This window comes from Aptenodytes patagonicus, chromosome 16 (assembly GCF_965638725.1).
Source record: "Aptenodytes patagonicus chromosome 16, bAptPat1.pri.cur, whole genome shotgun sequence".
NCBI classification, from domain to species: Eukaryota; Metazoa; Chordata; class Aves; order Sphenisciformes; family Spheniscidae; genus Aptenodytes; species Aptenodytes patagonicus.
The window spans coordinates 4,507,700-4,523,118 of NC_134964.1; the positions used below are offsets into that span (position 1 = coordinate 4,507,700).

The 15,419-nt window shown below is 40.5% G+C and overlaps 1 protein-coding gene across 3 annotated transcripts in view; it reads right to left on the bottom strand.

Annotated features, from left to right (window-relative positions):
* PRKCA (protein kinase C alpha) overlaps positions 1-14,358 on the bottom strand; it is a 165,065-nt gene extending 150,707 nt beyond the window's left edge. For all 3 annotated transcript variants that reach the window (XR_012996643.1, XM_076353975.1, XM_076353974.1), the window contains exons 1-2: positions 14,116-14,358; positions 10,500-10,531 (exon numbers count right to left, since the gene is read on the bottom strand). Coding sequence is in view for 2 of the 3 variants with exons in the window: in XM_076353975.1 (XP_076210090.1) it covers positions 10,500-10,531; positions 14,116-14,288 (205 nt within the window). In the remaining variant the exon portion in view is untranslated. The remainder of the gene's footprint in view (positions 1-10,499; positions 10,532-14,115) is intronic.
* Positions 14,359-15,419: the final 1,061 nt, after the last annotated feature.

Sequence of the window (15,419 nt, forward strand, 5' to 3'; positions counted from 1 at the left end):
GTACCCCTAAAACTAATGGACCTTGTCTTCAGGATACTTGTTGTCAAGTATCTGAACCCATAGAAACTACGTAAAACATTTGCTGCCTCAAAACGATGATGCAGCATATACCAAATTATGAATAAAACACAAACCTTAAATATTTGTAATATAATGTATTTATATTCTAAAATGAAAATGCACCTGGCCTTGTACCAGGTTTAGTAACATACAACATAATTCTGCTTTTGCGAAGTGTTCAAAGAAACCCAAGCTCAAGCCTAATTAAATGAACAGAAGTTTATACAAACACGACAGCTAAACTGTTCCTCATTATCCAGCATCAGGAAGCTGACACAAGACTTCAGTTTTGCAGAAATCTTCGAAATAAGCTTTGCTGACTTCTACACACATGTCAACAAGGGCAGGCATCAGTTTTACAGCCTACAAGATTCATCAGGCACACCTGGATATCTAAGGCAGAACAAAACACTTAAAAGTAGTACTCAGTGAAACAACCGGCAATAGCATCCAGAACACCAGAGCGCAAAATCATCTAATGCAACAGCATCCTGTGCAGTTGGCATAATGACTGTACGATCTATTAGGAAACAATACGACTTCTAAGAAAAATGGGTAAAACATATCCACCACTTGCACTTTAAAACCCTCTTCAGCAACTACGCTGTTTTTCAATGCTCCTTTTTAGAGGTAAATCAGGGATATTACTGCATAGGCAATTCAGAAACTAACACTAAAGAACCTATACTGTTTGCACCAACATATAGGTCAGATTTAGACAAGCAAATAGCAACACAAAGAAATAAATTACCATGGAAAAACACCACCTTTTTGCCCACTGATACTAAAATTCCATTCTTATCCCAGTATAAAAGTTTTTGTAGTTAACAAAATGCACTTTTATTCCCCAGGGTCTTCAGACTGTTGCAACAGTTGTGTTCTTTTGTCATGGACATACAGTGCAACGGAGACACCACAAACAGTTTAACTAAGCTGCACTACTAGATTTATTGAGCCTTTATTGCATTTTAAAGGCTCACACTCTAGGATCTCTCAGTAACATCCAAAGGAATTCTGAGCAATATCCAGGCATCAAAATATTTGAAACAGAATACAAACTAAACTATGTTTTTCTCCCTTCTTTCTGTAATCTTGCAACATTTGTCTCAACAGGCCTATACACGTGCAGAAGAACCGAAAAATATCCATGCACAAGAGCGTACCTATTGCTTTCTACTGTGTTTGCATCCGCTTGTATTAACAGAGAAGTTCCATTTTATAAAAATATATCCAACAGATGTAATTTGTAAAAGCCGATGACAAGAAAGGAAGATATAAAACTGACATACTTGGAATGCTCTCAAATTTAATTCATTTAAAGTAGAAGTTAGCAAACAAGGTAAGAGCAATCCAAAATCTGACTAATTTTAGGGCACATCACAAATTCAATCAACTATCCTGCCATGATGGAAAAACTTGAAAAAATATATATACCCTTATAGTCAATTCTGTTGCATTAGTCTATTTCTATATTTATTGTAACATGATTATTTTTTAACAATTCATGCAAATCAAACAAATTCAGGGAATTGTTAGGTTGGAATCCATTTATTTGGATTATAAATCCAAATAAATATAAATTATAAAATTCTGGAATAGGAGAAAATTGAGATGCCCAGAACCCCTCATCAACTAGCAGGATGTCATCATCTTCAGACACACAAAAATTCTCTGTGAATCAGAGCTTGTGTGCAAAAAATGGAAAACTAGTTCAGGTAACAGGTACTAGAGAACAGGCACTAGGTAACACTTCTTTGCCCAGGGAATCAGAAGATGCCATGGAGATTCATGCAGTGTAGTACAGAAGCAGAAAGGATGACACTGCAGAGAGATACTTTAGCAAGCAAAAGCAATGATGAGGGGGATCATTTTGCACTTTCCAAAAGTTTGTTTCAGCTTATCTACAGAGAAAACTCCTAAGAATGCAGATCATGATTACTAAGAATAACATCTTAGGAAACAAAGAACCTTTTAAAATCAACTCACTAAAACACTAACATACACCACAGCTTTCCATAAGATAAGGCTTCTTTCTGCACTCTTTGCCAGAACAGAAAGATCCACCTTTTTTTAGTATTAATGACTAATTTCTTCAGGACAAGAATACTTTGAAGTGGATTCTGGCTGATGTCCTGGTGAGTAAAGAACAAAATAAGAACCCGACACAGACTAGAAGTTGAAAGAAGAAGATAAGCTATTCTTCCAACTCATCCTCACACATGAATAATGTTTTGTTTAGTGAGGAGCTAAAATAACACATTTAGCACACATCCCAGAGAAGTTAAAACTGCTATTAATTTTAAATGAAAAAATGAAGAGTGAAACATCTGTGCTTTGGAAAGAGAGTTACGTTGGGAATAAAGTTCAACACTCTTCAAAATGATAATTTTTATCTTCAGTTTGTACCTTGTAGTCTGTACTTTTCCCACATTTAATAGTAAAATAAGGATAGTATCTGATCCGCTTTTTTTTTGAGTCACTACTTATCTTTTTGAAGATAACGCTCATTATTAGTGGTTTTGAAACCCAAGCATACAGAACCCCAGTTTCTAAACATCTGGTTCTTGTAGATTTAAAATTTGAAACTGGTTAATTAAGTTGGTACCAACATTCATTACGCTATCATTTTAAGGATCATTTGGAGGGAAAAAAGTGTCTAATTTTCAGAAACACAATCTTCAAAGTTTTGCTCCAAAATAAAAATTGCAACTTCCAAATGCAATTACAAGCTTTATCTATCTGCAAATGCTTGCAACATATACAATATTAATAGCTGTATACAATTCTTTTGATTGAAGCAAAAGAAAAAAAGGGGCAATGGCTGCAACTGTAGCTAAAAATTACAATTTTGTTTTCTGACTATGGATTATTTTCTTAGCAAAAAAAAACCAACTTCACACTTATTACACAATGTAAATAAAGCCTTGAACGTGCCATAAGAGCTATTTGTGTTGATCATTGTCCATTCACAGACACTTCTGACACTATCAAAACCTATATATCTGATTGTAAATGAAGAGGAAATGTTTTTCTAAATCTTGACTGGCCATCGTATAAGTACAAGAATTAATTAGAATTTTGCAGCTTCATTTTACAAACTAAAAAGTAGCAAATTAAGAGAGTAACAATGACCATATTTTTGGTGTTTCTGGACAAACTTGCATTTTTAGTTCAAAAAATGTGTTTCTGTATCAGTCTAAATAAAAAAGACATTTTGTAAACAATAGGGGACAGACAAAAATAATAATTCCAGTAAGCTTCTACATTTATAGGGACATATTCCAGACTTCTAATAAAGCTCATTTGATGAAAAGATTTTTATTAATAAAGACAGTAGTGTGATTTCAAAATCCACATGAAGACACTAGAAGATATTCTGAAAAAAGGTGTATGTGTCTGCAGTACCTTACAGTCTAAATTGTAATTAATTGCAGAAAGGCACCAAAAAACTTCCTGTAAATTGAATTATAATTAAGAGATCAGAGTAAATGACAATGAAATCCACAGAAAGATACGTACGCACGTGTTCGGTTGTCTGACTTACAAGGTAACCGTTACGAATGACATTTATGGAAGGCAGTATTCATAAATAGCTGCAATTGAAAAATTAACAGCTGATAACCAACTCCCCAGCACTCCCAGCCTCTACAAGCCTTCAACAAGCACTGCTGAAATCAGTTAGAATTATAACATTCAGCGTTTACAGGAATTTAAAAACACTTAAAGGGTAGTTCCTGTTATTAATTATACACAAGAGAGTCCTTCACTCTTAGATCTTCCCACTTTTTACTGCGGATCTAAAAGCTGAGGAACTGAGCCTTAAGTATTTATTTAATAACTTACTATTTTTACCTTTCGCCCTAAAGAGAAACAAACCACAAAAATGAACATAAAAGAAAGAATTATCAATGCATCCCAACAGGAAAATCCGTTTTCTTCATCCTTCTGCAACTTTCTTTCCAACATTTCATTAAATTCCGTTCATGGCATAAGTCACATCTGCAAAAATCTTGTATAAAATTAACACCATATGTGGCTGCCTATCAGCAGCTGATGTGCAGTATTACACCAAAGCAGAGGGGACAATAAAGAATATGCCAAACTTTATCTTGCCCAGGACTCAAACTGGTTTATCTGTCAACTTGGAATGAGCTATCACTCCCGCATGTTTAATTAGAAGCTGAAGAGCTTCACAGAATTACATCCAGGGCACTGGAACAGTCAGTTTCTTTTAACTGGAACACACTGATGGGATATCTAACTGATTCAAGTAAACAAAACAAAACTTAACATGTTAGAAGCGTGGGAAAGGTGAAGATGGTTTTGCCCTTGAAATGTAATACATGAAAAAAAAATTGCTGCAAAGTAAGATTTCATTATGTTCCAGCTTTGATGCGTACAATATCACCAAGGAAATTTTCTAGAGAAACAGAAGTATAACGGCATATTTCTCTAATTTACTGTCATGTTCTGTGTCGAGTGGATCGTATATTTAGTGAATTGAATCTCAACTTACACTGGTATCAGGCAATCAACAGGACTATATTTCCTCATAATATGGGACGTATGTTGCAAAGGGAAGGAAAGGGACAGTCGAAGGAGGGGAAGAATAAATAAATAAAAGCTGACAAGACACAACAAGCATCCTATCTGCATGCTTATAATCTGTATGGTAAGGTTATCTGCAGATCATTAAAATTACTGTCCTTTGGGAAGGAGTCCACAGATACACAGTCCACAGATTAGGCTGAGGGCAAAAGGCCCACGGAAAGGAGAAAGCTGGCTAGAGGAATCATGGAAACTGTCTGTGTGCAGATACAATTTATGCTCCCGGGTGGTTTTTTTGTTTTGTTCTTTTTTTGTTGTTGTTGGGGGGCAGGAGGGGGGTGTATGTGTTTGGGTTTTGCTCTGGGGGTTCCATTTTTCAACAGCTACCTCCAAGTTATATGCATGAAAATATGTTAACGAGTCAGCTGCTTTAAGTATTTCTATACTAAGTTTCCATTTCAGAAGATTTCATGCTGACCGTTAAGTTACATAGAAAGCATCAACAGTCACAGACTCTTAGTGACTTCCATGGAATTCACTTCTCAGTCTCAGGTTTATAGAAACATTAGTTAATGTAAACTGCAGCACATAACTAATAAGTAATATAAAGAGCACAAAGAAAAACCACACACATTGTTCAAACTGTGGTCTGTAATATCCGACCTTACCACAAAAATGATAACGATACTAGAGAAGCAGTTCTGGCATAGAAAGGGGAACTTACTTTGTATCTTATCGACCCTTTGGCAATAACATTTCCAAGTAAGGAAGACAGCAAATACTTGTTATGAGAAGCAACACAGCAATGTAACACGTTTTTCTTTACTAGTTTTTTTTCAGTTACAAAGGAAAATGAAGATAGTAAGATGAACAAGAAACTGTCGGTAGGGGAAACACAACTATCAGGATGGAAAGCCAAGAACTGAGCCTCGATCCATACACAAGAAAGAATTAATTGTGCTGCTTCGTCTCTAAACATGTTAGAACTGAGGATTAATAAAAACTGTACATGTCAACCAGGTCACAGGTGTTCAGAGGTTTCATTGGTTCAAATCTTCCGATCACAGATATAGCATTAAAAATTAGTTTCTCAACCATCTCTACAGAGACCTTCAATACAACATTTTTAATGAAAATACTTGATTTAAAAAGAAGGTGGCATCAGTAGGTTCTTTGGTCTTTTCATTGTAGAAGAGAGGTCAAGAACGAGTGGATAAAAGATAAAACAATGCAGAGGAAATGAAGTGCTGGTTTAATGTGCCAATATGATATTTGCAAGGACAGTAAAAAAGAATAAAATCCAGCCATTTCCATTTTTAGTGAAGTAGTTACTATAGATGTCTAACTACCCAGAACCAGCAGTGTTAGGGAGCATACCTAGCATGACACAAGCTATGCCAAAAAGCTTACCACGTCGACTTGAGATAAATTCAACATTCAGAAAAAAATAGTCTGAAAATAAATTGAGGGAAGGTAAGAAAAAAAAAGTGGGGAAAGCAATAGTTGCACAGATTAGCTGGACATAATAATGGGCTTTGATTTCTCTAATTTTTATTTATGTAAATTAGAAAACAAACACAAAACTCTTCCTTAGCTAGTTATTATCCTTAATCCAAATGTATTTCAAAGCTAACTATAGCAGAATATTGCACTTCAGTAGACCCTGCAGAAACCACATAAAAGAGGGAAAACTTGCAGTTAATAACTGCAAATTTTGACCATTTGGGAGAGAATTAACAACAGGCCCTTAATCAGGAGCATGAGTTGATCGCATTTATATTACTGTAACTAAAAATATTTTCACCTCGAGGAACTTGCTGAGCCTTCAGTGCTGAACTTAAAACAACCTCTAAACATACATAAATACACATTCCTCAACATACATTCTTCACATCTTAGTGAATCACTATTTGTTGTGCTCTGTTCACCAGAAAAACTTTTGTTACAAATCAAACAGAAAGAAACAACTGTAGGTTATACTCAGAGTGTAACAGTTAGTATCAAAACAATGATGAAGCCAAAATTTAACTTAAAAGCTTGCTTAATTTAAAGTCTGCTTTCTTAAAAGAGGAACTTTCATACTGTGGCAGATTGAAAAGTGTTTTAAATTATTTCATTTTCACATTCCTCTTGCAGTATTTCCAGGTGCACATCAGAGAAAAGCTTTCAGCACTACAGACAGCTTGCTGTCCTGCTTGACAATGTAAGAAAAGAAAACAAAGCCGTAACTCCCTTAAATAATCTTACCATCATGTTTTCACTACCACAAAGACAGTCAATAGAAAACAGCAAAAAAACCAGAGTAAGAACTCCTGTTTCAAAACCACAATATTTTAGTGTTGATTTATACAAACACAAACTATTCTAAAACACAAATATCAAACAGCAAACCCTTCCTAATAACGGGAGGCAGCAAAAATATGTTCCTTAGGAGAAAGTTAATCAAGCTGAACTCTTTCAAGCTCATTTTCAAATTCAGACATTACCAAAGCCTGGCCCAAACTTCTTCCACTGATACTTCTTGACCCTGAACCCTCTCTCCGAAAAACTTATTTCCGATAACGCAACAGAATTCTGCAGCCTCTCCATAAAATAACATATCTCAACTCATAGTTGTAAACCTAAGTAGCCATTTTGAATATCTATTTGCTAGTGTATACAGTAGCTAGCCACATTAGAATACACGCATTAAGACAAACTACTTAGGATGTGGACTGTCTCTCGCTAAGCATTTGCGCCCTGAACCTCTGCCGCATGAAGGGCATTAAAAGCCATACCAAAATTGAATTTGTCGTCTTTTGGAAATTCATAGGGATCCCATAAAAATAAGGAGGGGAAAAAAAAAGAATTTTGCAAAGCTTTTTTATGAAATAAATGAAAACATTTCTCTTCAGTTCCGAAGAACTCATTTAAATGTTTTTACGTAATTCTGAAGCTGAACACTACAGCAGAAACATAGGCATCGAAATCAGAAAACAAAAATGATTACATACAATTGAAAACATGTTCCAAGGCTCAAAGCAAGCCCAACGAAAAAAGGTATTAATGGTCAAAAAAAAAAAAAAGATCATTACAGTATAGCATTAAGTTTTAATTTAAATAAAATTTAAATTTAAACATAAAATAAAAATCCTTTCTTTTGAGGGCATCTCGTAAAAATAAAACTAGAACTGCAGTTTGTGTGACACTTTTTAAAGGAAGTTTTAAAAATATATAAAAGCGTACTGTGTTAGCTGCAATGTTTGATACTGCATGAACACTAAGTCAGGACTTTCGTTTAACTAAAGAATTACTAACACAAATATTCATAGAATAATTGCAGTTTCTTAGAGTAGAAGCATCATTTGAGTTTGATGCATTACTATTATGGACCTTTCCTCTTCCCTTTGGTATCAAAGGCCAGAGGAATTTAAAACAACTTTGGAAATAATAAAACCACCCAACTCTGAAACCTGCCTGACATCAAGTTTCTGTCTAGCAGGAGATTTTACAACACTCTCGAAAACAGAGCTAAGACAGTTTCTTATAATGGAAACTCTGACGGACCAAGAACTATCGTTATACTAGGAGCTGCCACTGTAATATTCTTTCCTTTCCTTCATGTCATACTGAAATTTCCATTTTATTCTTCATTTGTCATTCTTTTCTCTAAAGGTAGTCACCTAATTAAAGAAACTAGGGGGTTTTTTGCAACCCACCTTCTAGTTTCACACTTTTTTTTTTTAATTCTTCATGTTCTCACTAATTTTGATCACTAATTTGCCTTTCCAGCTTTAGCTGGTGACCTTTTAGATGGAAGCTTCAGAAAGATGAACAGAAAAAATTCGATTCAGCTGCTTCACTTTATCATGGAAGTTTTGTTTTTCAAGACTATTATCCCAAGAGTATGAACTCTCTGATTTTTATTACAAGCAAATTTAATGAATGATAGCAAAAAACCCCCACTACTTAAACCTATCAGTGTACCAACAATAACTTGCTACAAACTACCTAAAATTTGAATAATTCTTAGAGATTTTGACTGTATAAGAATACAGACAAGAACACTGAATATAACAGTCTCCATCAAAGAAAAACTGCAGAATCTTGCTCTGATGCATACAAAAGTCAGGTTTGAACATACTTAGATTCCTGAGAAGTATCACTTCTGAAGCCTTTAAAAATAAATCAACTGCTTTTACTCTTGGTTGTGTTCATGCATGGCATTTGGAAGGAAGTTGAGACTGAATTCAAATTGTTAGCTGGCTTTATAAAGATTAGTCCTCATCAGCCAAAACTATTCCTAGCTAACTAGAATTAAGATGGTAGAAGGAATTCTGGCCACAGAACATAAAATACTGGAAATGAACTGCCATGCCAAATCGGATCTGTGGCTCAGATCAGTGGATCGCGGCCAATTTGAACCACTAGCTGCCTGACTGAAAGGCAGGAGAAAGTCAACACCGTACAAACTGCAAAGCTTAAGATAGATAACTGTATAATTTAAATGCAGCCCCAATTATTTTCTGTATACCAATGGAAATCTCTAATGAACATCTAAATAATTCCTTAACTAGGAACCGCTGAGCTATCCTGAATGGGATTCAGGAAATGCCATTCCACTACCGACTGAGGACTACAGATTGATCTATAGCACCGCTCTGGATGCGATGAGTAGCAAAAAACTGGGGGACATCTACAGAATCTAGTACTAACATGTTGGGACATGAGGAATTTGTATACAAGATTCATAGTAAAACCACGGTTGCACGCTTACCTTAATAAGGCATGCAACTTTTTCACTCTTTGTGTGTGTCTGCAAGTTTCTACTTGCAGAAAGAAAAATATTTCTTGCAAAATCTTTAAAAGGCATCATTCTTTTACATTCAGTTTCTCAGAGGTTTAATTTCTAGAAGTACCAACTAACATCAACTTTCACAAAAATACCACAGAATCCATAATTTCGCCAACTACTAAGTAAAAGCAACATTCAGGATAGTCAAATATGCTCTAAAGCATTAGCAAATAACCATTAAAAAATGTAATGAAAGAAACAACCAAAAGGCTAGCTAATGAGTACACAATGTACATCTGCAGGTGAAACGATAGGGAAGAAGGTGGGGGAAGAGGAAGGGACAACAAAAAGCCTCATCCTAATTAGGTAAACATATGACATAGGAAAAAATAACAATAGTTGGGTGTGGTTACTTTATGATTAAATGCTAAATAATGATAAGGGTTTCGCAAAAATATAGAACATGAGAATACAGCATATCATGCTCTGACTTTCACATATATAGTTATCTTGCACTACAGCAGCTTTCAATTTCTCAAGGTTAGCAGAATTTATTAAATCGGCGATTTTGTAGGGGTGGATTTTTTTGTAATTGAGTATTGCATAAGACAGAAAAAAGCTGCCTGTCCTAAAATGTAGTTCAAACCAAAGGTCCTCCTAAACATACAGCATATGAAAGTTAAAAACAGGGAGTTTGGGTTATGAAAAGAAGCCATATGACTAAAAAGTGAATCCATTTTCCAGAACGCCCACACAGACAAGAGCTTCTGATGTGAAAAATGGTCTCTGCAAAAGCTAAATTGCACGGATTATTTTCATGAAAAGTTAGAAGCTGCACTACATGCAGATTATATGACATTTACTGTGACGAGATTTAAAAAAAACCCAACACTTTTTGTGTTATTACAGTATGAACAATTACTTGATTGTTCAATGTATATGATATAAACATCAATAGTTATTTAACTGAATAATTGTCTTCCTTTAGAATTTACATAGGCAGAGATGCTTGCTTAGTTTTTCCAGGCTTGCTTCCTTCTTGCTGCAGGCAAGTTTTGGCTGCCTTCAGAGTAAGATGCAACAATGTGCGCTAGCCAACAAAGCTTTTGTGGCTTACCTTGGCACTGAAATCCTTGTTTCCCAAATCCCCTGCATAAAAAAGAAAAAAAAACTGTCTTAATATGTTTAGTTACAATTTCTTCTCAATGATCTACAACAATATAAAAATAGCTTCATATTAAATTACTTCAGATTTTGCTAAGACAGCAACAGATTTTAAAATATACAACACAGAACAGCCCACCCATTTGAAAGCAGAGAACAATAGCTGTCACCAACTATGTAATTTCAGCTTCTGGCAACAATTTTTTTATTATTATTATTTTACAAGCTATTTTGGATCTACAATTATCATCATCTGTGATTACTGCATAATATTTCAACTCATTTAATGTCACATGTATACTTAACAGCAATGTAAAATATTCCAAGTTCTAGCAAAGGCATACAAAATAAACCAGACTTAGTTTTTCATCCAAATTTTAGGATTGCATGCCAATGCTGTTATGCGCCTCAGCTAGATTCCAGTTGTTTGTTGTATGGAAAGGAGGCAGGTTAAAGGTTTTGCTTGTTTCAATATAAACGAGAAGACAGGCCCATTGGTTTCATACTGATTATTCTTCCAGCTTCCTTGCTTCATTTCCGTAACAAAATACAAATGTGCGTGTACTACTTTACCAATGAATACAGTGACACGCAAGCATCGTACGTGGTATCCAGAGTTCCGACAGATATTATACCTCTGGAAAATTGCACTGTTGTTGGTTTTATTTATCTGTTTATCTTTAAACATTCAACATTCTCTTTCCACAAAAATAAATGTTTTGAGTATCCTCCCTATAAACATTTCCCTGCATTTTCCCTCTTTGCAGAATGTTTTTCATTTGGAGAGCTGGAGCTGCTTACGCTAAAAGACAAATGAACCAAAGCCATGAACTGTAGAAGGCAGCCAGTAGGCTGTATGCAATTAACAACATGAAGGTTAATTATGAAGTTTGTGGAAATGTTTTTTAAAATATTATATCAACAGTTTTCCCCCTTTTTTATTTATTTGTTTAGAGAACGGACAAAACCTTTAGTACACTGTCACTTCAGGTGGAAACTGAAATTACACAGCTTCAAGCATGTCCGTAAATTTCTACGCAACACTCTCTACCTGTTATCATTATAAGTGGGCCTAAACTGAGAAAAACAGAAGAAATATGAAATTGTTTGTTTACTCGGCAGCACATGTGACTATGCTACGCTCTCATTCTGCTGCTGCTATCTCTTGTCTTCACAGAAGTAAAGAGCACGTACTGGAAGTGTGCAGATGCAATTGCAGGAAAGCTGACAGCAGGACTGAGAACATGAAACAGACTTTAGATAATTTTTCATCCTTTTAAACAGACTTATTTGTAGAGAACATTCCTGTATTATCTACTCTAAAAGCAGAGCCATTCTTCAGTGTTCCAGCTGAATTCATACACTAACCAGCTGCAATCCACTCCACTCCCCGATCAGTTACAATGTATTTTAAGTAATAGGTCTTAAAAAAAAATATCAACACTTGAGAAACAAAGCAGATAGGTGAAAGTTTTTTAAGAAGATAAGGAGGCACTAAACTATTTCAGTAAACATTACCTGGTCAAACATAATCTAAGAAAACAAATCTATTTGCGTAGTTCATTGAAAAGTAGTATTTACTATTCTTTATACCTTAAAGCATATGTTAACTGGCACATGTCACGTTGGAAATAGATGAAGCACTTTTTAGGGGGTACGATGCTTATTCAAGAGTTGCCCATCTTCAAAGGAGGAAATGAAAAGTTTTCGAGTTCTCACATGCTCATTTGATGAATGTTAAGAGCTTCCTTAGACTCACTAGCAAGAAAAGACAAAAGAGCACAGCTACCCTTGCCACCCGTCAGCTACAGGATACCCTTTCACTTTCACATCCATCCTGCCACCAGGTGCCTTCTCTCATGACAGTATTCTACTTTGGTTTTTAATTGTGCTAGTTATCTGCACAAACGCATCCTGACAATAACCCTGCAGCATTCTTTCACACCTCCCAATTCATTCTGGTTTAGATGAACTTTGAACCAGTTTCTGAAGGTCTCTCACTTTTACAACAAACTGTGCAAATTTATTTCAAATAGGAAAATACAATTAAAAAACCCCCCAAACTCTTGAAAAGTTGACTTGTTTCTCCTTGTTTCTTCTGCAAACTACCCATCTCAGTTTTCCTCCTTCCTTACTCTGCAAATGTATTTCAATCGTTTCTGGAGCAACCAGAGTCTTTTCTTCAGCATGCAAACCGAGGAAAACTCAAGAAGGAAGGCAAAGGTCTGTGCCCAGACGCATAAACACATGGGAAAAGAGCAAGACACCTGCCACAGACACAGAGCCAGCTGGGTGCAGACCCCTCTAGACTTTTTACAACTTCGGCTAACATAAATCACAGCTCTCATTTTCAGCAACAAAACCTGCAGTGGAAACTTCAGCAGCAGAGCAAGGCTGAAGCTAAGCCACATCTCAGGTAAAGGAGAGGAAGTTGTTTATGTCGCACGCTCCCTGAACGTACAAAACATTCACCTAAAGGCAAGGGTTGCCCCACCTCGCTGAGGGCACAGGGCATGAGCCAGCAGACTCCGCACGCCCACTCGCACTGCTCGGCTAAGGGGAGCCAAGGGTGTCGGGCAGCGCCGAACCCGGTAGATGCAGAGAGAGCCGAGTGGCTCGGCCTGCAATCCTGCCCAGAAGAGGGCATGGCAGGAACTGATAGGTATATTTTTTCCCTAACAGCTTCGTAATGGGGCTGTCGGTAGGAAGTTTTCCTCTCTTCCTCCCCTCTCGGCAGCAGGAACCCTTCTCTTAAAAAAACCCTCCCTTTCCTAAACACGTAATGTAGCAGCAGTGTCACTGTGCGTTCCCAATCTCCCTGCCCTCCCTCTGCAGCAGGAGGAAATAAAGCAGGCACCGATCACAAAGTTACAGGCAGGGCTACAGAAGTTGTGCCACACAGCAACACCCACAGCCTGAAACAGAAAACCCTCCGTTCCTCCCGCAGCAGCTGTAGCGCCGGCTGAGCTCCCCTCCGCTACGGGAAGGCGGGCACAGAGAAGGGGGCTTCGCGGGTGAAGTCAGCCAAGCCAAGCAGAATCCGGGTCGGGGAGGGCGGGGGGGACGGGACGAGAGGTGAGGAAATACAAATCCGGATGATTTGGGAAGCGATGTCCCCAGCGCGGGTCTTCGGCCCCAGCTGATCTCTGCGGCGTCGGCCAGCGCTGCCCCCCGAGCGCCGGCAAGTTCAGGGGTTCCCCCCGCACCGAGACCGGGGTGCGCCCAGACTCAGGCTGGGGCCCCTCGGAGCACCGGCGGCCGCAAACAGCCCCCCCTCCCTGGGGGAGGATGCGACAGAGCCGGGGGCAGCGAGGCGACACGGCTCTGCCCCAGCGGGGCTCACCTGCCCGACCCTGGGGGGAAGAGGCCGGGGGGCAGCCACCCGCGGGAACGGCGGCACCGGGGAACCGGCGGGTGGGAGGGGATGGACGGCCGCTCACCGGAGCCCGGGCGCGGCGGCGGGGGCTGCCCTCGGAGGGGGGAATCCCCTACAGCTGAGCGGGCCCGGGCGGAGGTGGGGGGCCGCCGGTGGGTGCGAGGGGGGGAAAGGCGCTCCCGGGGTCTCTCACCAGATGAAGTCGGTGCAGTGGCTGCAGAAGGTGGGCTGCTTGAAGAAGCGCGCGATGAATTTGTGCTCCTTCACCTCGTGCACGTTCTTCTGCCTCAGGGCCCCCTTGCGAGCGAAGCGCCGCGCCGCGTCCGGAGCCGCGCCGGGCTCGGAGCCCGGGAACACGTCGGCCATAGCGCCCTCCTCTCCACCCCCCTACCGGGAGCCGGGCCGCGCCGGGAGTCGCCGCCCCGACGTCCGCCCCGTCCGGCGGCCGCCGAGTCTCTGGCAACGGCGGCGCTGGGCGCTGCCTCCCGCTCCCGCGCCTGACGTCGGAGCGGCGCGTAGGGAGCGGGAGGAGGATCCCGGCCCCAGGCCCACGCCGGCTGCTCCGCCCGCGGGGTGAGCGAGCCCCCGGCCGCGGGCGGGGCGGGGCGGGGCGGGGCAGGCCCGGCGCGGGGCCGCCCCCCGCCGGGGGGAGCTCGCGCACCGCTGAGGGGGGGGCGTCAGCACCTGCCACCTCTCGTCAGCGGCCCCCGCCCCTCACACGCGCACTCACCGGCTGCTCTCACACGCGTCGGCTTCCCTCACACACACACACACACACAGACACACACACACACACACACAGACACACACACACACAGACACACACACACACACGGGCTCTCCCCACACACACCGGCTTCCCTCACACACACACACACAGACACACACACACACGGGCTCTCCCCACACACACCGGCTTCCCTCACACACACACACACAGACACACACACGCGGGCTCTCCCCGCACACACCGGCTCTTCTCACACACATCGGCTTCCCTCACACACACACACACGCACTGGCTCCTCTCACACGCGTCGGCTTCCCTCACACACACACACACACACACACACACACGGGCTCTCCCCACACACGCCGGCTCCTCTCACACACATCGGCTTCCCTCACACACACACACACACACACACACGGGCTCTCCCCACACACGCCGGCTCCTCTCACACACATCGGTTTCCCTCACACACACACACACACACACACACACGCACTGGCTCCTCTCACACACATCGGCTTCCCTCACACACACACACATGGGCTCTCCCCGCACACACCGGCTCCTCTCACACACACACACCAACGCCCCCCAAAAACACACACCGGTTCCCCTCTCTCTCACACCCACCCGCACAGGCTTCCCTCACACACACACGCCGCACACAGACCGGCTCCTCTCACGCACACACCGCCCGGCTCCCTTTATACGCAGGCACACACAGAGAGGGCAGCCGGCTCCCTTTTCTCCCTGCCTCTCACACA